The 26487-nt window shown below is 37.5% G+C and overlaps 1 protein-coding gene across 1 annotated transcript; it reads left to right on the top strand.

Moving 5' to 3' along the window:
• Window positions 1-15285: 15285 nt before the first annotated feature.
• On the top strand, window positions 15286-25292 carry RPLP1 (ribosomal protein lateral stalk subunit P1). The gene is made up of 4 exons (XM_053715384.1): window positions 15286-15505; window positions 22049-22123; window positions 22209-22314; window positions 25166-25292. The coding sequence occupies exons 1-4, from the start codon at window positions 15434-15436 to the stop codon at window positions 25243-25245; spliced, it is 333 nt and encodes a 110-aa protein (XP_053571359.1). The 5' UTR covers window positions 15286-15433; the 3' UTR covers window positions 25246-25292.
• The last annotated feature ends 1195 nt before the right edge of the window (window positions 25293-26487 follow it).

The raw sequence follows: 26487 nt of genomic DNA on the forward strand, positions 1-26487 counted from the left end.
AGTGAGCCAACCTCAAGCTCCGGAAGAGTACTAACGCAAACCACAAGTATAGGCTCAAGGAGCCCGGGCATAAGACATTTTGCCAGTTGAATTTGAATTTGCTAAGCAGTTAAAGGAGAGAAGGGGCTTCCCTCCTTTATTTTTTAACGTTAACAGGGTATAAAACTTAAGTTGCCAACAGGCTTGGTCTTATAAACAAATAGCTGAAAGTCAGCATTTAAGGAAACAAATGTAATTTGCTGCACTTCTTTTTCTTCCTGACTGTTTCCATCTAACACTCTAGAATAGAGTTTATTACAGTTTAATCACCACAATCTCAGAAAACAGACGGAGTGTGATCAAAAAGTAATTTGCCAGTATAGACCAGCTTAGACCATCTGGATGTTTTTGAACTTTGGGAAAAAATTACAAGTTTCCAGAGACCGGGACTGCATGTTTTTTTTACTCTTTTTTTTCTAACCATAGTTCTGTTTCCATAAAAGCAAAAACCGGACTGTAGAAGGTCAAATAGCTAAAAGGGTTAAAAGAGACACCTAAGTGATTCCAAAAGCTGTTTTATATATAAGATATTAACCTTCAGAAAATCGTGGTACATGGGAAGTGCTAAATAGTACAAAAGTCACATAGGTAAAGGTATCCTCAAAGTAATTGTGCAGGCATAAGTTATATAGAGGTGCAACCTGACACAAAGGTGTAAAAGGGTAAAATAACCCAAGGGTAATATACAGCTGGTTTAAAATAAATGAAGGTGTCTAGGTCCTGTACGAACAGATAAATAAAGTACACCTGTTATGATAATAGGAGTGTTGGTAACTGTATGTTCTTTAGATTTAGAAATATTTAGAGACTGTATATATTGTTAGCAAAAGACATATGCATATATGTACAAAATGAACAAATGTTAGAGCTTTTTTAGTGCTGTTGAGATAGTGTTGTTTAGGGGTATATTGTAACTGCACGGGTGTTTACAGAGGTTAAAAGGCTAAAAGGTTATAGGATTTGAATATGTGATACATTTAAACAAAGTATTAAAACAATAACTGATAAAAACAGGTGTAGAACCACAGTAAAAGTATTTATTAAGCAGATAGCTAGACGCACACACAAGTAAATAAGGTGAATAGAACAGTCGCCTCCTGGTGCTGTTGATAAGCCCAATATATTTGCACAGGTATTCGCGGGAGAGGAACAGGCCAAGAGGCAAAAGGCATAGATTTTGCAACGATATTCAAATACACTATAAAGTCATTTAATGGTATTGGGAGGAGTATAACTCACCTGATCCTGTTTGATCTCGGAAGTTAAGTAGGGTCCAGAAGTGTAATAAAAATCTGATAAATACAGAAGTGCATAAAAGGATAAAAGCTAGAAGTACACGCCCAGAAACACATAAATAAAGTGAATAAAATCTTCAAAGTCTATGGAAAAATATACGACAACCGTGAAAAATAGATCCCCAGCAATGCCCCTAAAAAAAAGACAAAAAACAGAAACCACTTCAAGAGCCAGGCTCAGATTTAAATCCTGAGAGTCCAGGCAGAAATTCAGAGGCACAGATGACAATAAACCAACTAGCTGACTTAATATTGCCACAGTTTGAGTTGGTAAAGAAAGCGATAACAGATCTTTCGCAGGATGTTAGACAATTTTCAATAAGACTTACAGAAGTAGAAACCAGGGTATCAGACTTGGAGGATAAAGCTAATGTACAGGACACAAATATGACTAAATATGCTGAGAAAATTAAGTTATTACAACAAAAAGTTGAGGATTTGGAGGACAGATCCCGTCGTAATAATATCCGAGTAGTAGGGCTGCCAGAAACCATGGAGTTTGAGGATCTATTAATATTTGGAGCTAACGCACTTCCTAAATTGTTGGGGGTTCAAACAGATAAAGAGGCTTTACTAGTAGAAAGAGCACATAGAATCGGCAGCATTAGACACACGACAGAGGGGAATGCACGCCCTAGGATGGTGCTGATCAAATACCTCAACTTTCAGGACAAAGTTAACATTATGCAACACTACAGAAAAGCACAAACACTAACAATAGAAAGAAAAAAAAATCTGATTTTTCAGGATTTTTCTTCAGAAACATAATTTAGAAGAAGGGCAATGGCACCATTTTGTTCAGGGCTGATCAAAGCAGGGCTAAAAACAACAATGATATATCCTGCTAAAATAAGTGTGTTAAGTATGGAGGGTAATGTTGTGTTAAACACAGTAGAGGAAGCAAAATCCTTTTGTCAGGAAAATAATATTGAGGTGTGAAAAATTTGAAATTTAAGATGTGAAAGTAATAATTAAGGATGAAAAATGGTGAAAACATGGAAAGTTGATAACTGGGGGCTAAGTATTCGGGGGGGGCGCTCCCAGGGGGGGGGGAACCACTTTTTTTTTTCTCTTCTTCACTCTGCATGTCTCTTCTTGCAGGAATAGGTTAGAGTAGCTATATCTTCCTCTGTGAATTTGGTATCTTGGAACGTGGGAGTGATAACCTCTCCTATTAAACGGAAAAATGTTATGAGAATGTTAAAAAGTAAGAAACCAGATGTTATTTTTCTACAAGAGCTACACCTAAAAAGCACTGAGATAGAGAAATTAAAAGTAAACTGGGTTGCAGAAATTGTAGCTACACCATGTAACAAAACGTAAGCGAGGGGTAGCTATTATTATGAACAAGAATCTGACATATGAAATTATAAAACAAGAACTTGATCCTCATGGCAGGTATATTATTCTTCAAATGCAGATAGACAGAGTAAAGTGGACATTCTGTAATATATATACGGCCCAAATAAATTTGAGAAACAGTTCTGGCATAAAATCCAGCATAAACTAACACCATACTTAGGTCAGAACTTAGTCATAGCGGGAGAAATGAATTTTACATTATATCCAGAGTTAGATAGATTCAGAAGTAGAAGTAGACAGACAAACTATCGGGAAGCAAAATATTTTAGAGATTATATTAAAATTTTAAAATTAACAGATATCTGGCGATCACAACACCCGGCGGATCGGATGTTTACTTGCGAGTCCAAGACGCATAAAAAATTTTCTCGCATTGATTTATTTCTCATAGACGAACAAATGTTAAGGTATGAGATGGAAACAAATATAGCAGACATAATTCTCACAGATCACGCGATTATTAGTTTGAAGATCAAGGTGGACACTAATGCAGGAAGGGGGGTGAACTCATTTCGCTTTCCAGCCTATATGAGTAAAAACATTCAGTTCGTAAACTGGTTAAAAACTTAGAGTATAAAAACAAAGCAGAAATTTTTGGGAGGCAGGGAAAGCAGTGTTACGCGGAGAAATAAAGGCTTATATGGTCAAAATGACGCGTAGTAGGAGAGCGAGAGAGACGCAACTTGCAAACCAACTTAGAAATGCATACGATAAGTATCCTGAAAAATAAATGGGCAGGAGAAGATCTAAAAGTTAGGGCTATGTACTAAGGGTATCAAGGGGTCTCTGCAAAGCATTTGGCAAAGATCACGAAATTTAGGAAAAGGAAAAACTTAATATCTGCTATCAGAGAAGGGAAAATAATATATACTAAACCAACAGAAATTAAAGAAGCATTCTATAGGTACTATCAGAAGATATATGCTAGAGACGAGATCAATATAGGAGTTAAGAATCAGTTCTGTGAAAAAATTATTATCCCCCGGGTATCTGAGGATGAGTTAAATATAATTAATGCTGCAATTACAGAGTCAGAGATAGTAAAAACGATTTAAAAGGGGAAAACTGGAAAAGCTCCGGGTCCAGATGGTCTCTCAATTGAATTTTATAAAATACTCACTGACACAATAGGTGGAACGCTTGAGAGCTTATATAATGATTACTATCAAAAGAAAATTCTGAACTCACCGTATTTTTCTGACTCAGTGATAACCCTCATACACAAGAAAGGGAAAAGGGCAGAAGAATTATCTTCTTACCGTCCTATTTCCCTGCTATACCAGGATTATAAAATACTCATGTCGGTGATGATAGCGGACAGACTTAAAAAAGTAGTGGGTAAATTGATCCATACAGACCAGGCAGGTTTTATTCCAAACAGGAACTCAGTGCGCAATATGAGAAGGGTCCTAACAATGCTGGATTTTTTTCATCAGGTCAACCAGGTCAGCGGAAAAGCATATAATGATAATATAGAAAGAGATCTAGCATTAGTCACAGTGGATGCAGAAAAAGCATTCGATTCTATCGAATGGGACCACCTGATAATTGCACTTGAAAAATATGTTTTTTCGGGCTGCCTGGTTGACCTGATCAAATTGATTTATAGTAAACCCAGATCGCAACTTTTGGTAAATGGGGAACTCACACAACACATAACTTTGGAAAAAGGTACACGTCAAGGATGCCCGCTATCACCGCTACTATTTAATCTAGCTCTGGAGCCTCTGGCAATATACATCAGGAAAGTAATACAACCAGTATATATGGGCAAGGAGAGCGTGTTGATCTCATTATATGCAGATGATATTCTCTTATTCTTATAGAATACAGCAGAAAGTATCCCAAAATTTATGGAAATCATAGCGGAGTTCAGTTCATTCTCAGCATATAAAATTAATCCCACTAAGTCTGAGCTGTTATGGGTAAACAAAACAAGAGTAAGAACGAGGCATATCTTCAGAGAAGTTAAAACTATTAATTATCTTGGGATTAAGATTAGCAGAAACCCCAATGAGTGGTATTGTTTAAATTATAGTGAATTCTTTGATAATATTCAAACTGACTTAAATAAATGGAATTTATATTACCTCTCATTATCCGCCAGGTGTATGTTAATAACTTATTTCCCAGGCTTCTATTTCTTATACAAAATCTACCTATCTTCATAACTAAAAAAGACATAGACACATATAACAGAGCATGCACCACCTTTATTTTGGGGGGGGGGGAAACCTCGAATATCAATGGAGAAAATGAGTAACATAAAACAATTCGGGGGTTTCTCAGTGTTACAAACTGCTATTTGTAACTGGCCCTTTAAATGGAAGATTGCCCTGCTTCCCTGGATTGTGGAGAAGCCTATTTGCCAGCCTCCTTCCTCATGACTATGGCCCCTGGAAGATTGTGCCCCTGAAAATGTATTAACTTTTATTGGGTGTGAATGGCCCTTTAAGAACCGTTTGGGGACATATTGTGACTTTGGTGAACAATGCCCCTTTAAGACTATGCCCCCAGACCTGTAAAATAACTTGTCCCTGGCTTTCTCCCACTTGGTTCAGTAAATAGGGCTTACTGAACCAAGTACCACACAGGCAGAGTGTTCCACAGAAAGGGAGCACTGTTACAAAAGCATTTGTTTTCATTGTGTGCCATTAAGTGCTATGTGACAGACCCTTCGGTCAGAACTAAAGAGTTAACTTTGTTCAGCTTCAAGAAGCTACTTTCTAAATGCAAGTTTTCTGGCATCAGCTCTAATTAAGTTTAGTGATAAACATTCCCATTGTCTAATCAACTCCAGAGTCAGACTGCTGTTGATAAGATGGACTGCATTGTTTTCTTGTGTGTAACTTGTTATCTGCTGAAGTAATGTAATTCTACTATGGCCTGTCAAAGGGCGTTGTCTCTCTATCTAAATGTATCAAATGTGTGATTGGGGATTTTATGCCTCCCCCTGAGAGTGTCCTTTTTTGCATGTAACCTCAATAAAAAGCAGGCTGTGTGTTCCAGCACATCAGACCTTTTCTGACCCTCTAACTTGCAGCCTTGACTCATGTTTGTAGGGGACAGCTATAATCACTACAGGGATTACTATGCTCTTCATACTCCCTTAGCTACTGAGCTCTTGTAAGAGCTCTTGTTCCTGATCCTGCTTCACGCTACAGAAGGAAGAGGTTCACCTACTGGAGCCTGGTCGTAGGTCCAGGGCGCAGAGCAGATGGCGAGATACCAGCCCAGCAGCGGTGGTTCGTAGAGTCTGCGTTACTTATGGTGACTACGGTGCTGATGATCCTTTGGTGAGCGCTAGGAGCATCCTTTTCTACGGTCCAACTTCCAGCCAGCCTGGAGGCAACCGTAACACTCAGTTCCTAATATCAAGTATTACAATTATGTCACACTGGTGAAATTTGCACTGGACTGGTTGACCAATTCAGAACATGTAACATACTATAATCTAGAAACAGAGTTGATCACCCCGTTTAACTTACAAGCTATACTACATTACCCATACAAGAAACTTCCGCATAATGTCAGCACTATGTTAACGTTTGCAAATATTATTCGGGCCTGGCAACAGTATTGTAGGCTGATAGGCCAGGAATTTCAGGTGTCCCCATACTTACCTATTAGTGGGTGTGTTGACTTCCCCTCAGGGCATAACAATAGACTATTTCTGAAATGGAGAGGGAAAGGACTTAGTAAATTTATACAATTTAAAGAAGAGGGAGAAAGGCAGATCCGGACTTTTCAGAGTTTGGCAGCAGAATATAATCTCCCTGCTAAAAAAAATTACGCATATCTTCAAGTGCGTCACTATGTTGAGAAATATAATAGAGATGTGATAGTAGAATGGGGACAAGAACAAATAGTTGAGGGCCTAAAGCTATATCAAGCTGGGAAACGGTCAATTTCTTGGTGGTACCAGAAAATATTGAAGGTCAAAGGGCAAGAGCATATGAATCAGGCCAGGGATAAATTTACAAAATACTTCGACATGATACAAACAGCGGATATCATGAAAAGTATAAAATTGTCAGTTGAAGCAACTGACAGTATCAACTGGAGGGAGTCGCAGTGCAAATTAATTAATAATTTTTATTTGACTCCAGCAAGATTAGTTAAATGGACTGCATCCAAGTCCGGGAAATGTTTTAAATGTGTGGCACCAGATGCAAATTTGCTACACTGTCTGTGGAGCTGTCCCAAAGTGAGACAATATTGGGCAAAGATTCAACATTGGTTAAACTTATATCTTGAAGTAAAGATAGAATTACAGCCGACACAAATATTTTTTTTAAAACATATACGGCTAGATTTAGAGTTTTGTCGGTAAGGACCCGCGTAGCTAACGCCGGCTTGTTTCTGGCCGCACCATAAAAATAACTCTGGTATTGAGAGTCCACATAAAGGCTGCGTTAGGCTCCAAAAAAGGAGCGTAGAGCATATTTAACGCAGCTTCAACTCTCGATACCAGAGTTGCTTATGGACGCGGCCAGCCTCAAAAACGTGCTCGTGCACGATTCCCCCATAGCAAACAATGGGGCTGTTTGAGCTGAAAAAAAACCTAACACCTGCAAAAAAGCCGCGTTCAGCTCCTAACGCAGCCCCATTGTTTGCTATGGGAAAACACTTCCTACGTCTGCACCTAACACCCTAACATGTACCCCGAGTCTTAACACCCCTAGCCTTACACTTATTAACCCCTAATCTGCCGCCCCCGCTATCGCTGACCCCTGCATATTATTTTTAACCCCTAATCTGCCGCTCCGTAAACCGCCGCTACTTACATTATCCTTATGTACCCCTAATCTGCTGCCCCTAACACCGCCGACCCCTATATTATATTTATTAACCCCTAATCTGCCCCCCACAACGTCGCCTCCATCTGCCTACACTTATTAACCCCTAATCTGCCGAGCGGACCGCACCGCTATCATAATAAAGTTATTAACCCCTAATCCGCCTCACTAACCCTATAATAAATAGTATTAACCCCTAATCTGCCCTCCCTAACATCGCCGACACCTAACTTCAATTATTAACCCCTAATCTGCTGACCGGAGCTCACTGCTATTCTAATAAATGTATTAACCCCTAAAGCTAAGTCTAACCCTAACACTAACACCCCCCTAACTTAAATATAATTTAAATATAACGAAATGAATTAACTCTTATTAAATAAATTATTCCTATTTAAAGCTAAATACTTACCTGTAAAATAAATCCTAATATAGCTACAATATAAATTATAATTATATTATAGCTATTTTAGGATTAATATTTATTTTACAGGTAACTTTGTATTTATTTTAACCAGGTACAATAGCTATTAAATAGTTAAGAACTATTTAATAGCTAAAATAGTTAAAATAATTACAAAATTATCTGTAAAATAAATCCTAACCTAAGTTACAATTAAACCTAACACTATACTATCATTAAATTAATTAAATAAAATACCTACAATTACCTACAATTAAACCTAACACTACACTATCAATACATTAATTAAATACAATACCTACAAATAACTACAATGAAATAAACTAACTAAAGTACAAAAAATAAAAAAGAACTAAGTTACAAAAAATAAAAAAATATTTACAAACATAAGAAAAATATTACAACAATTTTAAACTAATTACACCTACTCTAAGCCCCCTAATAAAATAACAAAGACCCCCAAAATAAAAAATACCCTACCCTATTCTAAATTACTAAAGTTCAAAGCTCTTTTACCTTACCAGCCCTGAACAGGGCCCTTTGCGGGGCATGCCCCAAGAAGTTCAGCTCTTTTGCCTGTAAAAAAAACACATACAATACCCCCCCCCAACATTACAACCCACCACCCACATACCCCTAATCTAACCCAAACCCCCCTTAAATAAACCTAACACTAAGCCCCTGAAGATCATCCTACCTTGTCTTCACCTCACCGGGTATCACCGATCGGTCCTGGCTCCAAAATCTTCATCCAACCCAAGCGGGGGCTGGCGATCCATCATCCGGTGGCTGAAGAGGTCCAGAAGAGGCTCCAAAGTCTTCATCCTATCCGGGAAGAAGAGTAGATCCGGACCGGCAACCATCCTGAAGACCTCCACCGCGGACCCATCTTCATCCGGCGACGTCCAACTGAAGAATGACGGTTCCTTTAAGGGACGTCATCCAAGATGGCGTCCCTCGAATTCCGATTGGCTGATAGGATTCTATCAGCCAATCGGAATTAAGGTAGGAATATTCTGATTGGCTGATGGAATCAGCCAATCAGAATCAAGATCAATCCGATTGGCTGATCCAATCAGCCAATCAGATTGAGCTCGCATTCTATTGGCTGATCGGAACCATCATTCTTCAGTTGGACGTCGCCGGATGAAGATGGGTCCGCGGTGGAGGTCTTCAGGATGGAGCCGGTCCTCATCGGATGAAGATAGAAGATGCCACTTGGAAGATGATGGTTGCCGGTCCGGATCTACTCTTCTTCCCGGATAGGATGAAGACTTTGGAGCCTCTTCTGGACCTCTTCAGCCACCGGATGTTAGGTTTATTTAAGGGGGGTTTGGGTTAGATTAGAGGTAGGGGGCTTAGAGTAGGTGTAATTAGTTTAAAATTGTTGTAATATTTTTCTTATGTTTGTAAATATTTTTTTATTTTTTGTAACTTAGTTCTTTTTTATTTTTTGTACTTTAGTTAGTTTATTTCATTGTAGTTATTTGTAGGTATTGTATTTAATTAATGTATTGATAGTGTAGTGTTAGGTTTAATTGTAGGTAATTGTAGGTATTTTATTTAATTAATTTAATGATAGTATAGTGTTAGGTTTAATTGTAACTTAGGTTAGGATTTATTTTACAGGTAATTTTGTAATTATTTTAACTATTTTAGCTATTAAATAGTTCTTAACTATTTAATAGCTATTGTACCTGGTTAAAATAAATACAAAGTTACCTGTAAAATAAATATTAATCCTAAAATAGCTTTAATATAATTATAATTTATATTGTAGCTATATTAGGATTTATTTTACAGGTAAGTATTTAGCTTTAAATAGGAATAATTTATTTAATAAGAGTTAATTAATTTTGTTAGATTTAAATTATATTTAAGTTAGGGGGGTGTTAGGGTTAGACTTAGCTTTAGGGGTTAATACATTTATTAGAATAGCGGTGAGCTCCGGTCGGCAGATTAGGGGTTAATAATTTAAGTTAGGTGTCGGCGATGTTAGGGAGGGCAGATTAGGGGTTAATACTATTTATTATAGGGTTAGTGAGGCGGATTAGGGGTTAATAACTTTATTATAGTAGCGGTGCGGTCCGCTAAGGCAGATTAGGGGTTAATAAGTGTAGGCAGGTGGAGGCGACGTTGAGGGGGGCAGATTAGGGGTTAATAAATATAATATAGGGGTCGGCAGTGTTAGGGGCAGCAGATTAGGGGTACATAAGGATAATTTAAGTAGCGGCGCTTTGCGGTCGGCAGATTAGGGGTTAATTATTGTAGGTAGCTGGCTGCGACATTGTGGGGGGCAGGTTAGGGGTTAATAAATATAATATAGGGGTCGGCGGTGTTAGGGGCAGCAGATTAGGGGTACATAAGGATAACGTAGGTGGCGGTCGGCAGATTAGGGGTTAAAAAAATTTAATCGAGTGGCGGCGATGTAGGGGGGCCTCGGTTTAGGGGTACATAGGTAGTTTATGGGTGTTAGTGTACTTTAGAGTACTGTAGTTAAGAGCTTTATGAACCGGCGTTAGCCCAGAAAGCTCTTAACTACTGACTTTTTTCTGCGGCTGGAGTTTTGTCGTTAGAATTCTAACGCTCACTTCAGACACGACTCTAAATACCGGAGTTAGAAAAATCCCATTGAAAAGATAGGATACGCAATTGACGTAAGGGGATCTGCGGTATGGAAAAGTTGCGGCTGAAAAGTGAGCGTTAGACCCTTTTTTGAGTGACTCCAAATACCGGAGGTAGCCTAAAACCAGCGTTAGGAGCCTCTAACGCTGGTTTTCACGGCTACCGCCAAACTCCAAATCTAGGCCATAGAAAACACGGGCGACAGACAACTCACAAATTTAGTTATATTAGTGGCGCGAAGCCTATTGTTTAAAAAATGGAAAAAAACAGAAATTACAAGTATTAGAGAATTTGTAAACATTATTAAAACTCAGATGATAATAGACAGACAAAATTTGACGGCTGGATCAGATAAACAATACAAAAGTTATTTTAGAAAATGGAAAAGCTTTATAAGTTCCTGGCCTCAGGTGCTACAGCGACAATTTTTAGAGCCATTTCAGAATGCAGTACCATTTTTTAATCTTGTAGTAGCAGGGGTCCTACCCGCACAGTGGTTAATAGGTAACAGGATGTAAATGAGTATGCTATATATTCTCATGGAAGGAGAGACGGATAGAGGAACAGATAAAAAAAAAAAAATTCTCCTCCCCCCCCATGCCCCATTTCCAGTTATCTTCAGGAAGAGAGGATAGGGTGTCCTATAATACAGATACACATTATACGATTATTCTAGTTAATCATTTAAAGGAAGAAAGAGGATCTTTTTCAGAAAATGTTTAGAGCTGTTGAATAATTAAGCCATAAGAGGGCAATTTTATGTTAAATATATATAGAGGATCTTGTTAAAAAAGAAAACCCTGGGATACAGAGATTGGTAATATCATTTGAAGGTAATTATAGGAACTGGAATAATGAGTTTTGTGTCAAAATAGGTTTCAGCTTGGCAGATGTCCAGGCAGGAGCCATAATTTGAGTTGACAGAGTTGTCTTTTTGTTTTAAAAGATCTAAATTGTAGATTACCTTAGAATATTTGTTTTGAATAATTATGTCTCTGTAAATACAGAAGAATTTTATATTATCTTTTGTTATGATCAATGGATGTCTAATTTCGTTCTTTTCGTTCTTTTTTATGTTATGATATCTGTTTGTGACGAAATTATTCTCTTATTACTATGGCTAATAAAGGTACATAGACGGATGGTGACCAACCTCTGTTTTAGACCGTTATTTTGACCACTATGAATAAGTATGAGAATGGAATCCTATGCTCACAAATAATTATGGCTAATGGAAGCTCATATAATACACAGTGACATAGTTACTTTCTTACCGTACTAACTAGTGATGATCGTGAAAGCGTAATATTCACCAAGACTGACAGATACCCTGAGCATCTGCACTAGTTTACTCTGGTATCATTTGACAAAAGTAGCTGTCTAACCCTTAATTCTTGCTCTATTTAGTGCCTTAATATTTAGTATGCCCAATGATCCGCTTTAAGACATGGATCGACAGTGGTGACACCACATAGTCTTGCTGTTTATTTCTACGGGCGTATGAAACACATGCATATATAATAAGCAACCTTGAATGGTGCAATGTGAATAAAGATAAGCACTTAGACATAGCGTAACTTGAGGGTAGCTTTGACTACATTTGCTTTACATATGTTTTACTGTATCGATTGGCAACCCTTGTTTCTAACCTAGAGAGGATAAATGACATTTATACTGAATGTAAATAATCATCAAGAGAGATACATAGGGCTTTATCGTTACAGAGGAATTGACATTGTAATACACATCGCTGCGACTGCGTATTGGCCCCAAATTACATTAAACACATCAGCCAATAAGATTGCATATGATGAACAAGCCCACAGGCCTCGGTTTGTCTTGCCACATTGAAAAAGGCTGTAGTAAACAGCCGAAACGCATTTGTGTTTAAAAGTAAGCACTTTGGTGCACTTATTGGTTTTTTAACATTAGTTGTCTCTTGTCTCTGTCACCTGAAGCCGAGGGAGCAGTTATCGGCCAGGAAACAGGGAGACAAGATGACTCTTATTAGGTATTTTTTGTAAATAAGGTTGTGTTATAACTTTTTAACTTATACTCATTAAAATTTAAGTTTTAATTCTTCACTAGTAGTAGAAATGAGTGCTAACTAAACCCCTTTCTTGAGGTCCTTTGGCCTTTATCTATCAATGTTTGTGTCATGGAAATTTAATAAAAAAATATTGGAAAAAAAAAAAAAAGATAGTTCAAGTCGTGATTTGTCATAATTGTGATGATTATGGCTTACAGCTCATGAAAACCCCAAATCCACAATCTCAGAAAATTAGAATATTGTGAAAAGGTGCAATATTCTAGGCTCAAAGTGTCCCACTCTAATCAGCTAATTAAGCCATAACACCTGCAAAGGGTTCCTGAGCCTTTAAATGGTCTCTCAGTCTGGTTCAGTAGGAATCACAATCATGGGAAAGACTGCTGACCTGACAGTTGTGCAGAAAACCATCATTACCCTCCATAAGGCGGGAAAGCCTCAAAAGGTAATTGCAAAAGAAGTTGGATGTTCCCAAAGTGCTGTATCAAAGCACATTAATAGAAAGTTATGTGGAAGGGAAAAGTGTGGAAGAAAAAGGTGCACAAGCAGCAGGGATGACCGCAGCCTGGAGAGGATTGTCAGGAAAAGGTCATTCAAAAGTGTTGGGGACTTTCACAAGAGTCACCACACACAGGCGGATCCTGGACATGGGCTTCAAATGTCGCATTCCTCTTGTCAAGCCACTCCTGAACAACAAACAACGTCAGAAGCGTCTTACCTGGGCTAAAGAAAAACAGACCTGGTCTGTTGCTCAGTGGTCCAAAGTCCTCTTTTCTGATGAGAGCAAATTTTGCATCTCATTTGGAAACCAAGGACCCAGAGTATGGAGGAAGAATGGAGAGGTACACACTGCAATATGCTTGAAGTCCAGTGTGAAGTTTCCACAGTCTGTGTTGATTTGGGGAGCCATGTCATCTGCTGGTGATGGTCCACTGTGCTTCATTAAGTCCAGGGTCAACGCAGCCGTCTACCAGGAGATTTTGGAGCACTTCATGCTTCCTTCCGCAGACAAGCTCTATGGGGATGCTGACTTAATTTTCCAGCAGGACTTGGCACCTGCCCACACTGCCAAAAGCACCAAAACCTGGTTCAATGACCGTGGGATTACTGTGCTTAATTGGCCAGCAAACTCGCCTGACCTGAACGCCATAGAGAATCTATGGGGCATTGCCAAGAGAAAGGTGAGAGACATGAGACCGAACAATGCAGAAGAGCTGAAGGCCGCTATTGAAGCATCCTGGTCTTCCATAACACCTCAGCAGTGCCACAGGCTGATAGCTTCCATGCCACGCCGCATTGAGGCAGTAATTGCTGCAAAAGGGGCCCAAACCAAGTACTGAGTACATACAGTATGCATGCTTATACTTTTCAGAGGTCCGATATTGTTCTACAGGTATGTACAATCCTTGTTTTATTGATTGCATGTAATATTCTGATTTTTTTAGATTGTGGATTTGGGGTTTTCATGAGCTGTATGACAAATGATTATGACAAATCACGGCTTGAACTATCTTGCTTTGCATGTAATGAGTCTATCTCATATATTAGTTTCACCTTTTAAGTTGCATTAGTGAAATAAATAAACTTTTGCACAATATTCTAATTTTTCGAGTTTCACCTGTATATATTTATTTAATTTTATTAATTAAAAAAAATACTATATTAATACCAGACCTGCCACTTACGACAAAGATTTATACTGTGCAGTGGGCAGTGGACTTTATCAGGTTATGTTGCAGGAGCAAAAAAACTACTGTAATATAGAAATTGTGTTATACCTCTTTTCATTTATATTGAAATCTTATAAGAGCATGATTGACTTTTTGCTAGTATTTTTTTAAATTTTAATATTTGTACTAGCATTTTGCTATAAAGTATTTGAAATGTATATATTTACTAGGATTTTTTTATATATATTAATTCTTAATTGTAATACTCATTAAAAGTTGCAAAGTCTCAACATAAAAATTGATATATGATGTAATCACTAGATAATAAAACAATGATTTAGTGTTTAGTGTACTTTTGATACATTTATTTTGCATTTTCTAAGGTTATTTAAATATTTTAATAACTATTTTAGTGATCTGAATGTGACAGAGCTACATTGTATTATTATTATCAGTTATTTGTAGAGAGCCATCAGATTCATATTTGTAAACTTGTTGCAGATTGTTGTGCCTGGTTGACCACAAAGAAAGCTACTAGTACTGTTTGATTTGTCTTTAAGTGTAATTGTATTAATCTACAGTGTGATCTGGTGAAATTAGCTCTAATAGTGTTATGTCATTGTGCCCTGATAGCTCTGCAATATATACATGTAACATGTTAGATTATAGCATTAAGAAACTAATACGTGTACAGGACACTGCCATAAAGTAAAATTAAATGTCTACCAAGTGAGCAATGCTTGAAAATGAACGGAACAACAAACTACTAGAAACAGTCAGGGAAATCATATATGTATTTGTATCCACAAAACTATACAAAGGTTACTTATATTAATAAAGTTATTTAATGTTGATAAAAAAAAAAATCACTCATGCAGCGCTGCCTGCGTGTTAATAAAGCTATTTAAATAAAAAAATAATCTTTGTATTTTTATAAATAAAGTTTTATTGAAAACAAAGACAAAGCTCATGGCAAGCACCACCTATTTGACTGACGTTTCACATCCTATAAAAGTGTTGGCCCCGCCCATCAGCCCTCTCTTTCTCACAGTGACGGCCGCTGTTTAAGGTGCTCGGTTCTTCTGAGGAAGCTAAGGCCTGGTTACAATCCGGCGACTAGCACCCTTTACATCAGCCATCCGAATCTAGCAGATCGCTAACTACATCCTACAATGGCCTCCGTGTCTGAGCTCGCCTGTATTTATTCCGCACTCATCCTCCATGATGATGAAGTTGCTATTACGGTGAGAAGCCTATTTGGCCGTAGGGACATGGCGTCTGATTAAGCGATATGTTAATACATAACGTATTAGGCGGCAGAGAAAAGCAATGTGGGTAGGTCGCGCTGTCACATTGTCACTCTAGCGCTTGTTTGTTGTGTTTGAAGGGGTCTTGGTTTGCGGAGTCTGGGGACATCAGATCGCTACTTATGATTTAGCGTCCCGCATTGCCAGGAGCGATATGAGCGCGAGTTTTAAAGGTCCTATAGGCAGAGCATTGCTGCGCGCACATTTTGTCACACGCTTTCTTATGCTGACAGTAAACAGGGTATCTAGTTCTGTGCAATAAAGCCTATAAAAGTAACATAGTTATCTCCTATTTTATATAGATGAACCCAAGGAGTCGACATCTAGCTGTTTTATTTCATATGTCTATATACACAGATGTACCTGTCTGATGAGTTTTATATATGGGATTTATTTCATATGTCTATATACACAGATGTACCTGTCTGATGAGATGTCTTATATATGGGATTTATTTCATATGTCTATATACACAGATGTACCTGTCTGATGAGATGTCTTATATATGGGATTTATTTCATATGTCTATATACACAGATGTACCTGTCTGCTGAGATGTCTTATATATGGGATTTATTTCATATGTCTATATACACAGATGTACCTGTCTGCTGAGATGTTTTATATATGGGATTTATTTCATATGTCTATATACACAGATGTACCTGTCTGCTGAGATGTTTTATATATGGGATTTATTTCATAGGTCTATATACACAGATGTACCTGTCTGCTGAGATGTTTTATATATGGGATTTATTTCATATGTCTATATACACAGATGTACCTGTCTGCTGAGATGTTTTATATATGGGATTTATTTCATATGTCTATACACAGATGTACCTGTCTGATGAGTTTTATATATGGGATTTATTTCATATGTCTATATACACAGATGTACCTGTCTGCTGAGATGTTTTATATATGGGATTTATTTCATATGTCTATATACACAGATGTACCGGTCTGCTGAGATGTTTTATATATGGGATTTATTTCATGTCTATATACACAGATGTACCGGTCTGATGAGATGTCTTATATATGGGATTTATTTCATAGGTCTATATACACAGATGTACCGGTCTGATGAGATGTCTTATATATGGGATTTATTTCATAGGTCTATATACACAGATGTACCGGTCTGATGAGATGTTTTATATATGGGATTTATTTCATAGGTCTATATACACAGATGTACCGGTCTGATGAGATGTCTTATATATGGGATTTATTTCATAGGTCTATATACACAGATGTACCGGTCTGATGAGATGTCTTATATATGGGATTTATTTCATAGGTCTATATACACAGATGTACCGGTCTGATGAGATGTTTTATATATGGGATTTATTTCATATTATATACACAGATGTACCGGTCTGATGAGATGTCTTATATATGGGATTTATTTCATGTCTATATACACAGATGTACCGGTCTAATGAGATGTCTTATATATGGGATTTATTTCATAGGTCTATATACACAGATGTACCGGTCTGATGAGATGTCTTATATATGGGATTTATTTCATAGGTCTATATACACAGATGTACCGGTCTGATGAGATGTCTTATATATGGGATTTATTTCATAGGTCTATATACACAGATGTACCGGTCTGATGAGATGTTTTATATATGGGATTTATTTCATAGGTCTATATACACAGATGTACCGGTCTGATGAGATGTCTTATATATGGGATTTATTTCATATGGCTATATACACAGATGTACCTGTCTGATGAGATGTTTTATATATGGGATTTATTTCATATGGCTATATACACAGATGTACCTGTCTGATGAGATGTTTTATATATGGGATTTATTTCATATGGCTATATACACAGATGTACCTGTCTGATGAGATGTTTTATATATGGGATTTATTTCATAGGTCTATATACACAGATGTACCTGTCTGATGAGTTTTATATATGGGATTTATTTCATATGTCTATATACACAGATGTACCGGTCTGATGAGATGTTTTATATATGGGATTTATTTCATAGGTCTATATACACAGATGTACCGGTCTGATGAGATGTCTTATATATGGGATTTATTTCATGTGTCTATATACACAGATGTACCGGTCTGATGAGATGTTTTATATATGGGATTTATTTCATAGGTCTATATACACAGATGTACCGGTCTGATGAGATGTCTTATATATGGGATTTATTTCATATGTCTATATATACACAGATGTACCTGTCTGATGAGTTTTATATATGGGATTTATTTCATGTCTATATACACAGATGTACCGGTCTAATGAGATGTCTTATATATGGGATTTATTTCATAGGTCTATATACACAGATGTACCTGTCTGATGAGTTTTATATATGGGATTTATTTCATATGTCTATACACAGATGTACCTGTCTGATGAGCTGTCTTATATATGGGATTTATTTCATATGGCTATATACACAGATGTACCGGTCTGATGAGATGTCTTATATATGGGATTTATTTCATATGTCTATACACAGATGTACCGGTCTGATGAGATGTTTTATATATGGGATTTATTTCATATGGCTATATACACAGATGTACCTGTCTGATGAGATGTCTTATATATGGGATTTATTTCATATGTCTATACACAGATGTACCTGTCTGATGAGATGTTTTATATATGGGATTTATTTCATATGGCTATATACACAGATGTACCTGTCTGATGAGATGTCTTATATATGGGATTTATTTCATATGTCTATATACACAGATGTACCTGTCTGATGAGTTTTATATATGGGATTTATTTCATATGTCTATATACACAGATGTACCGGTCTGATGAGATGTCTTATATATGGGATTTATTTCATAGGTCTATATACACAGATGTACCTGTCTGATGAGTTTTATATATGGGATTTATTTCATGTCTATATACACAGATGTACCGGTCTAATGAGATGTCTTATATATGGGATTTATTTCATAGGTCTATATACACAGATGTACCTGTCTGATGAGTTTTATATATGGGATTTATTTCATATGTCTATATACACAGATGTACCTGTCTGATGAGCTGTCTTATATATGGGATTTATTTCATAGGTCTATATACACAGATGTACCGGTCTGATGAGATGTCTTATATATGGGATTTATTTCATATGGCTATATACACAGATGTACCGGTCTGATGAGATGTCTTATATATGGGATTTATTTCATATGTCTATATACACAGATGTACCAGTCTGAGATGTCTTATATATGGGATTTATTTCATATGGCTATATACACAGATGTACCGGTCTGATGAGATGTCTTATATATGGGATTTATTTCATATGTCTATATACACAGATGTACCGGTCTGATGAGATGTTTTACATATGGGATTTATTTAATATGTCTATATACACAGATGTACCGGTCTGATGAGATGTTTTATATATGGGATTTATTTCATATGTCTATATATACACAGATGTACCGGTCTGATGAGTTTTATATATGGGATTTATTTCATATGTCTATATATACACAGATGTACCGGTCTGAGATGTGTTTTATATATGGGATTTATTTAATATAGAAACATAGATAATATCAGGCAGACTTGCTGGGCCTATGGCTCTTATCTGCCGTCAATATCTTAAACTTATCTAGTTCGTAGGATAGCCTTATGTTTGTCCCATGCATTTTTAAAGCCCCCCACAGTGTTTGTCCCTACTACCTTTTGAGGAGGTTTATTCCATAAATCAATCACTCATTCTGTAAAGAAGCTTCCTCAAATTACTCATGAATCTACTACCCTTTAGCTTGAGATCATGACCCCTTCTTGAATTTTCCATTTTATGTAAAATACCCACAGCCTCAGTTTTACTAATCCCTTTAACGTACTTGAAAGTTGCCATCATATCACCTTTCCCTTCTCTTCTCTAAGCTATACATATTTAGGTCATTGACCCTATCCTGGTAAGTTTTATTTTTTAGACCATGTACCATTTTGGTAGCCCTCCTTTGCACAGATTCAAGTTTGTTAATATCCTTCTGAAGATATGGCCTCCAGAACTGCACACAATACTCAAGATGAGGCCTAACTAATCTATAAAGTGGCATAAGAACCTTACTATTTCTGCTGCAAATACCTCTACCAATACATCCAAGCATTCTGCTAGCCTTACTCGCTGCATTACTACATTGTTGACTAAGTTTTAAATCATCTGAAATAATTCCCAAGTCATGTTCCTCATCTGTAACAGTCAGTGTCATTGAGTCTGTAATTAGCATTTGGATTTTTCTTCCCTAAATGCATTATTTTACTTTGCTGTGTTAAACTTTAGATGCCAGTCATTTGTCCAATCTTCCAATTGTTGTATATCGCTTCTCATTTTGTCTACACCCCCTAGAACATCCACTCTGTTACAAATTTTTGTATCATCTGCAAAAAGACATACTTTCCCCTGTAGCCCTTTGCTGATATCACAGATAAATATGTTAAACAAAACGGGCCCCAGAACTGACCCCTGAGGAACACCACTAGTATCAGCCCCCTCTGCTGAATGAACTCCATTTACTAAGACACTTTGTTTTCTGTCCTTAAAGGGACAGTATACACTCATTTTCATATAACTGCATGTAATAGACACTACTATAAAGAATAAGATGCACAGATACTGATATAAAAATCCAGTATGAAATGGTTTAAAAACGTACTTGGAAGCTTTCAGTTTAGCTCTGTTGAAAAGGTAGCTGGAAAGCCCACTGCAAGTGGGAAATAAGACACTCCCCCTTCCCCCTTCTTTTGCATATGAAAAGACCCTTTACACAAACAAAAGCAAGCTGGAAAAGGTAGCTGACAGTATTCACATAAAACTTTGGGGCTTGGTTAGGAGTCTGAAAATCAGAGCAATATTATTTAAAAATAAGCAAAATTATACATTTTTTTTTTAAAAAAAACTTTATGGGCTTCATAAATCATCTACAAAACATTTATGCAAAGAAAAAATGAGTGTATAATGTCCCTTTAAGCCAGCATTCTACCCAATTCACAATTTTTGAATCTAGACCAAGGAGATAGTTCTTGAACCCCTGTAATAAGAGTTTTCCCTTTTTAAATAGTTTTTTTAGGTATTCTCCCATTAATAAAAAAAATCTGCCTTCCTAAAGACAAACTTTTGTTTTAGTCTGGGTGGACAGTTTCTGCACATGAATTCTAAACCAAGCAGCTTGATGATCACTGGATCCTAAGTTCTCACCTACAGACACATCTGAAACTGTATCACTAAGTATTATATCTAATATACAAACAGTGATACACTTTAGGAGGGCAGATTTTTCATTAATGGGAGAATACCTAAACTATTTAAAATATGTCTATATACACAGATGTACCGGCCTGAGGTGTTTTTATATATGGGATTTATTTAATGCGTCTATTACAGACTCAACTGTCTAATATGTGTTTTCCTGGGATTTATATAAAATGTGGTCTGACTGGATGTGTAGTTCTGACTCATAGGTGTTTGTGCAACACGAGATTTACATGGGGTAGAGCACAAATCAGTTTCTGTGACATTTATAACCCTGTGCATATGAGACCTGTCTGCTGTTCATTGGTCCAACTAGGTTGTTTATGTTTGTGCAGTCGCTTTATGTACCAAATATGCTTTTATAACTTGATAGTGGACTATCTTGTTGATGGAACAGCAATGCACTACTGGCAACCAGCTGAGCACATCAGGCTGGCTATTGACAAGACATATGTGCAGCCACCGATAATCGGCTAACTCCCAGTAGTGTGTTGTTGCTACCTAGGTATGCTTACCAATAAAGGATAAGTGAACAAAGCATAACAGAAGTAAATTGCAAAAATTTTTTTTAAATTGCATGTGCTATCTGAGTTTAATTTTGACTTTACTGCCCCTTTAACAAAATCAGTCAGACTGAGTTAGTTTTTTTTTTTTTAGACCTAGGCTGAATAACCTTAAATGTTATGAGTAGCCGAATAAGATTTAAGCTTGACTCTTGCAATCTGTTGGTACAGGGCACAAGCCCCCCAAAAATGCAGAAAGTTGCACTAAAGTGACAATGTTCTACCATAGTAATATATGTTTGGTTTTGACTAGCGTTATTCGCTTGTGATGCATTCGTGCAATTTTGAATTTATGCTAAAACATTGATGTGACTGACCCCTGATTTACACAATCAAGTGACGGCAAGCTGACATTGTAACATGCCGATAGGTCACTGGTGGTCAATGAATCACAGCTGTGTATGTGGTGCAGTATGTTTTTATGGAGTATTTGATATTTGTTAGATTTATGCAGGTTTTTTTCAACTGTATTAAACACATTTTAATCTTAGACATTCATCATTCTTGCAAAGGTCTTTATGGGCAAAATCCCAATTAAGCTTTAATGTTGTGTCCATAATTGACTTTACTGTATTTACAGGATTATTATTTTTTTTCTACAGGAAGACAAGATCAATGCTCTCATCAAGGCAGCCAATGTCTCAGTGGAACCTTTCTGGCCCGGTCTCTTTGCAAAGGTACTGCCATTTTATCCTGTTGGTGTTCTTCAGTTCCTCCTTTAGAATGTCTATCCTTTATGTACTGACGTTTGCTTCTCTGCAGGCTCTTGCCAACATTAACATTGGCAGCTTGATTTGCAACGTGGGAGCCGGTGGTGGCGCCCCAGCTGCCGGAGCTGCTGCCCCTGCTGCAGCAGCAGCTGCCCCAGGTAAGATCTGTGTAACGTTTGTCCAGTGGGTACGTGGGTTTGGTTGCAATTTTGGAACAGGGAGTTTGAAAATTTGTATTTAATTGCTCCTGTATTTTGAATTAAAGGAACATTTAACGCTAAATTCTACATAGTGCATTGAAGGATAATTAGATTAAGAATATGTAGATGTATTACAGTAGTATTACAAAGCACACTTGTTTCTAGTAATGGGTCCTGCCATGATGTAAAGTCTTAGGCTAAATGCACGTTATCCAGTCTCCATACTGAGGCCAGTTAGGGACAGTTATAAGTGAGCTGATAAAGGAACAATCCCAGAATGTTAAGGTATGCTTTTCAACAAAGGATACCAAGAGAACAAAGCAAACTAGATAATGGAAGTAACTTCTGTACTAGTTTTGTTTAGTTTGTTATGCATTTATAACTTGTCACAAATCTTTTATTGTATACCCCTATCTCTACCCTTCGCACAATACAAACAACTATAAATTGGAAGTTATTTAAAATTGCATGTTCTGTCGATCTCATGAAAGAAAATTGAGTTTCATGTCCCTTTAAAGTGATTGTAAACTCTCCCCTTTAGGGATGTACCGATACCAAGTATTTGCATGAGTACTTGTACTCGTGCAAATGCACCGATACTTAAACCGATACCTCTACTTCCTACCCATATGCTATCTTGTGGCATTTTTTCAAGCTGCATGTTCCCATTTCATTTTAAACTGGACTGGAGACTAAACTAAAAATTGTTTACTACTGTTCTGACAGTACAAATTGCTGTTATTTGTATTAGTGTAGGAGAGATCACTAGACCTTGTTCAGACAAACCCCTGAAGTACTGGGCAGTTAATAAAGATTTCCAGCTCTGGCTAAAATGGCCCAAAAATATCTTTCTGCACCATGCAGTAGTGTGGAAAGTGAGACTGTTCAACTTAGAGTCGAACGTCCATGTCAGATTGATGTTATATAACAGCCCTACAACCCAATTGTATCACCCCTTTAAATTTAATATTTTATTGCAATATTTTTTTATTTATAAACATGTTCAGTGAACTTTTTTATTATTTAATGTCTTTTGAGTTAGTCCTTTATAATTATAAAGAAGGAATCTTAAATAATTAGTCTGTATTGTGCTTGGTAAACTGTCACATGACATAAAAAAAAGTATCGGTAATTGGTATCGGCGAGTATTTGAAAACAAGTATCGGTACTTGTACTCAGTCATAAAAAAATGGTATCGGTGCAACCCTACTCCCCTTTATAAAAACAGATTCGGAATGTTAGTGATATTCTAGATGGAGTTTTAATTAGTTGTAATTAAGATGCGCTATAATTATCTTTTTAATATAGATATGAAATTAAAGTACCCTGTGCGCTGCTGACCACTTCAAAAGTACATTTTTCTTTGAGCTAAAACTTTATCATTTTTTCTTCATTCTCTTGGTATCTTTATTTGAAAAAGCAGGGATGTAAGCTGTTAAGGGTAACATTTGCTGTAGTTTAGGGATTACCCCCCCACCCTACACTTCGCTTATCCATCCCAAACCGCTTTCGCCTGCAAGTCACCATCAGGTACTGTCAGCCAATGTCTGTATGCGGTTTAGGGTTGTGCTCTCCCCCCCCCCCCCCACACACACACACACACACACAGCCCTCTAACCCTCCCACTGTTCCCTGCCATCTTTGTTACTGGCAGCTAGTTTTTCCTTACCCTCCCCACCTCCTACACACAATCATGTGTTAAACATTTTTTGTTATTTAGGGACCCCCTCCTAGCTACAAGGTTTTTTTAGGGACCCGTACCTCCCTCACCTGTTTGCAGTAGTGTAGAGCAGTGTTTCTCAACCACAGTCCTTAAAGGGACATAATACTCATATGCTAAATCACTTGAAACTGATGCAGTATAGCTGTAAAAAGCTGACTGGAAAATATCACCTGAGCATCTCTATGTAAAAAAGGAAGATATTTTACCTCACAATCTCCTCAGCTCAGCAGAGTAAGTTCTGTGTAAAAAGTTATACTCCGCTGCTCCCAGCTGCAGGTAAAAATAAAAAAATACACTAAAATGCTGCTTAGAAATCCTTTACAATGGGAGGTGGCTACTGAGGAACTTTTGAGGTAAAATATCTTTCTTTTTTACATAGAGATGTTCAGGAGATATTTTCTAGTCAGCTTTCAAGTGTTTAAACATTTGGGTATTATGGCCTTTTAAGTACCCCAACAGTCCAGGTTGTCATTATAGCTGAACTAATGCATAGGTGAAGTAATCAGCTGATCAGTAACCATAGTTACTAACCTGCTCTCACCCATACGCTGATTATTTCACCTGTGCACTGGCTCAGCTATAATGAAAACCTGTCCTTTTGGGGGAACTTGAGGGCTGGGGTTGAGAAACAATTGTGTAAAGACCCACCCTACCTGCCACCTTCTCACTGGCACCATAGCTAAGATTGTGCTCCCTTACCATAGCAAGTCAGGTTTCTGATGGTGACACTCACAATCGGTGCTAACCTGACAAAATGTCCCCGGGTGCTGCTCCTGCTGTTAAAGCTGACAGTGGGACCTCAACCTGCACCAACAAAAATGAACCTTCCAGTGGAGGATGAGAGCCTAGCGTGTTATATTAAAAAATAAAATGCTGCACCAACTATAAATGAGCTCTTATGCCTGCCTGGGCTCACTGTCTCGTCAGATTTACATTACAGGAAGAGCAGACAAATGAAGTGGCTGTTTTTCCATTGCGCATAACTAAACATTTTATGGCAGAGATTGAGTTTAGTGCCTCTTTATGGGGCTTAGCTTGTACTTGCATAAACAAAAATGTGCTAAATAATTTCCTGTTTACTTTCAGCTGAGGAAAAGAAAGAAGAGAAGAAGGAAGAAGAGTCTGAGGAATCTGACGATGACATGGGATTTGGTCTCTTTGACTAAAACGTTTTGTAACCAGACTTGTAATAAAGAAAATGTGTTAACCTGGATCTGTGCCTCTTATTCAGCTTCTGACAGTTGTAGAGGGACAGCCCAGTATTTACTGAAGCCAGTGACTGCTGGTCAAGCAGCCTTAGAGTAGTGTGTGCGTTACTAGAGGGCCCTTTACATGTAATGCCGGGTGTCTGACATTGTCTTGTGCGTGACCCAACAGGTCATTTTGTGTCATGCAAATAACTTCTGACCAGGGTTAGCGCAGTCGTTTGCATTTACATTTGTTTGTTGGGAAGTCATTTTCACAATTGATAGGCTCTGCATGAAGCTGTTACCATGTACAATGCTACAGTAAATACCAGACCTTGCTCCTGAGAAGGAACTGATAAAACTGACCACTCACTTTCACTGCTGCAAATGTGACCTCCCTTACAAAATCTTTGTCCATCAGTTTAAAACAGATGGATCAACTAAGATTTGCTGCTGGAGTGTTCAGATTAAATAGTGTCCCATATGGGTGAAGTTATGCCCATTTTCTGTAGCATATTTAAAAATAAATAAAAGTACATGACCTACATGTGTGCTGCTAGTACATTTTGTGCACCCATAATGCAGGTCCCTTTAATAGGACAAAATACAATATCTGAATGACATAAGTATTTTTGCTATTTACTAATGTTGCAGTTAAAATTGAGTGAACTTGCCTGTTTTATGAGATGTGTAATACTATATTTTGCTTTCCCCTCACAGCTCACTATTTTCCTGTTCTCCCCAGCCAGCATTATAAAAATGTACAGAGCCCTAAAGCCAGCAGCTGAGTATCACTGGCTGTGCACATTATGTAGGGAGTATACCTGAAATCACTGGCTGTAACGGAACTAGCTGTGCACATTATGTAGGGAGTATACCCGACATCACTGGCTGTAACGGAACTAGCTGTGCACATTAGTGTGTATACCTGACATCGCTAGCTGTGCACATTATGTAGGGAGTATACCTGACATCACTGGCTGTAACGGAACTAGCTGTGCACATTAGGCAGGGAGTATACCGGACATCACTGGCTGTGCACATTAGGCAGGGAGTATACCGGACATCACTGGCTGTGCACATTAGGCAGGGAGTATACCGGACATCACTGGCTGTGCACATTAGGCAGGGAGTATACCGGACATTACTGGCTGTGCACATTAGGCAGGGAGTATACCGGACATTACTGGCTGTGCACATTATGTAGTGTTGGTATATACC

This window comes from Bombina bombina, chromosome 5, assembly GCF_027579735.1.
Source record: "Bombina bombina isolate aBomBom1 chromosome 5, aBomBom1.pri, whole genome shotgun sequence".
In the NCBI taxonomy this organism is placed as follows: domain Eukaryota; kingdom Metazoa; phylum Chordata; class Amphibia; order Anura; family Bombinatoridae; genus Bombina; species Bombina bombina.

Excerpts from the sequence above, each read along its gene's own strand:
- RPLP1 (XM_053715384.1), top strand. The coding sequence starts at position 15,434 with ATGGCCTCCGTGTCTGAGCTCGCCTGTATTTATTCCGCACTCATCCTC. Across the intron at positions 15,506-22,048 it reads ATGATGAAGTTGCTATTACG|GAAGACAAGATCAATGCTCT; the intron begins GTGAGAAGCCTA and ends TTTTTTCTACAG. Across the intron at positions 22,124-22,208 it reads GGCCCGGTCTCTTTGCAAAG|GCTCTTGCCAACATTAACAT; the intron begins GTACTGCCATTT and ends GCTTCTCTGCAG.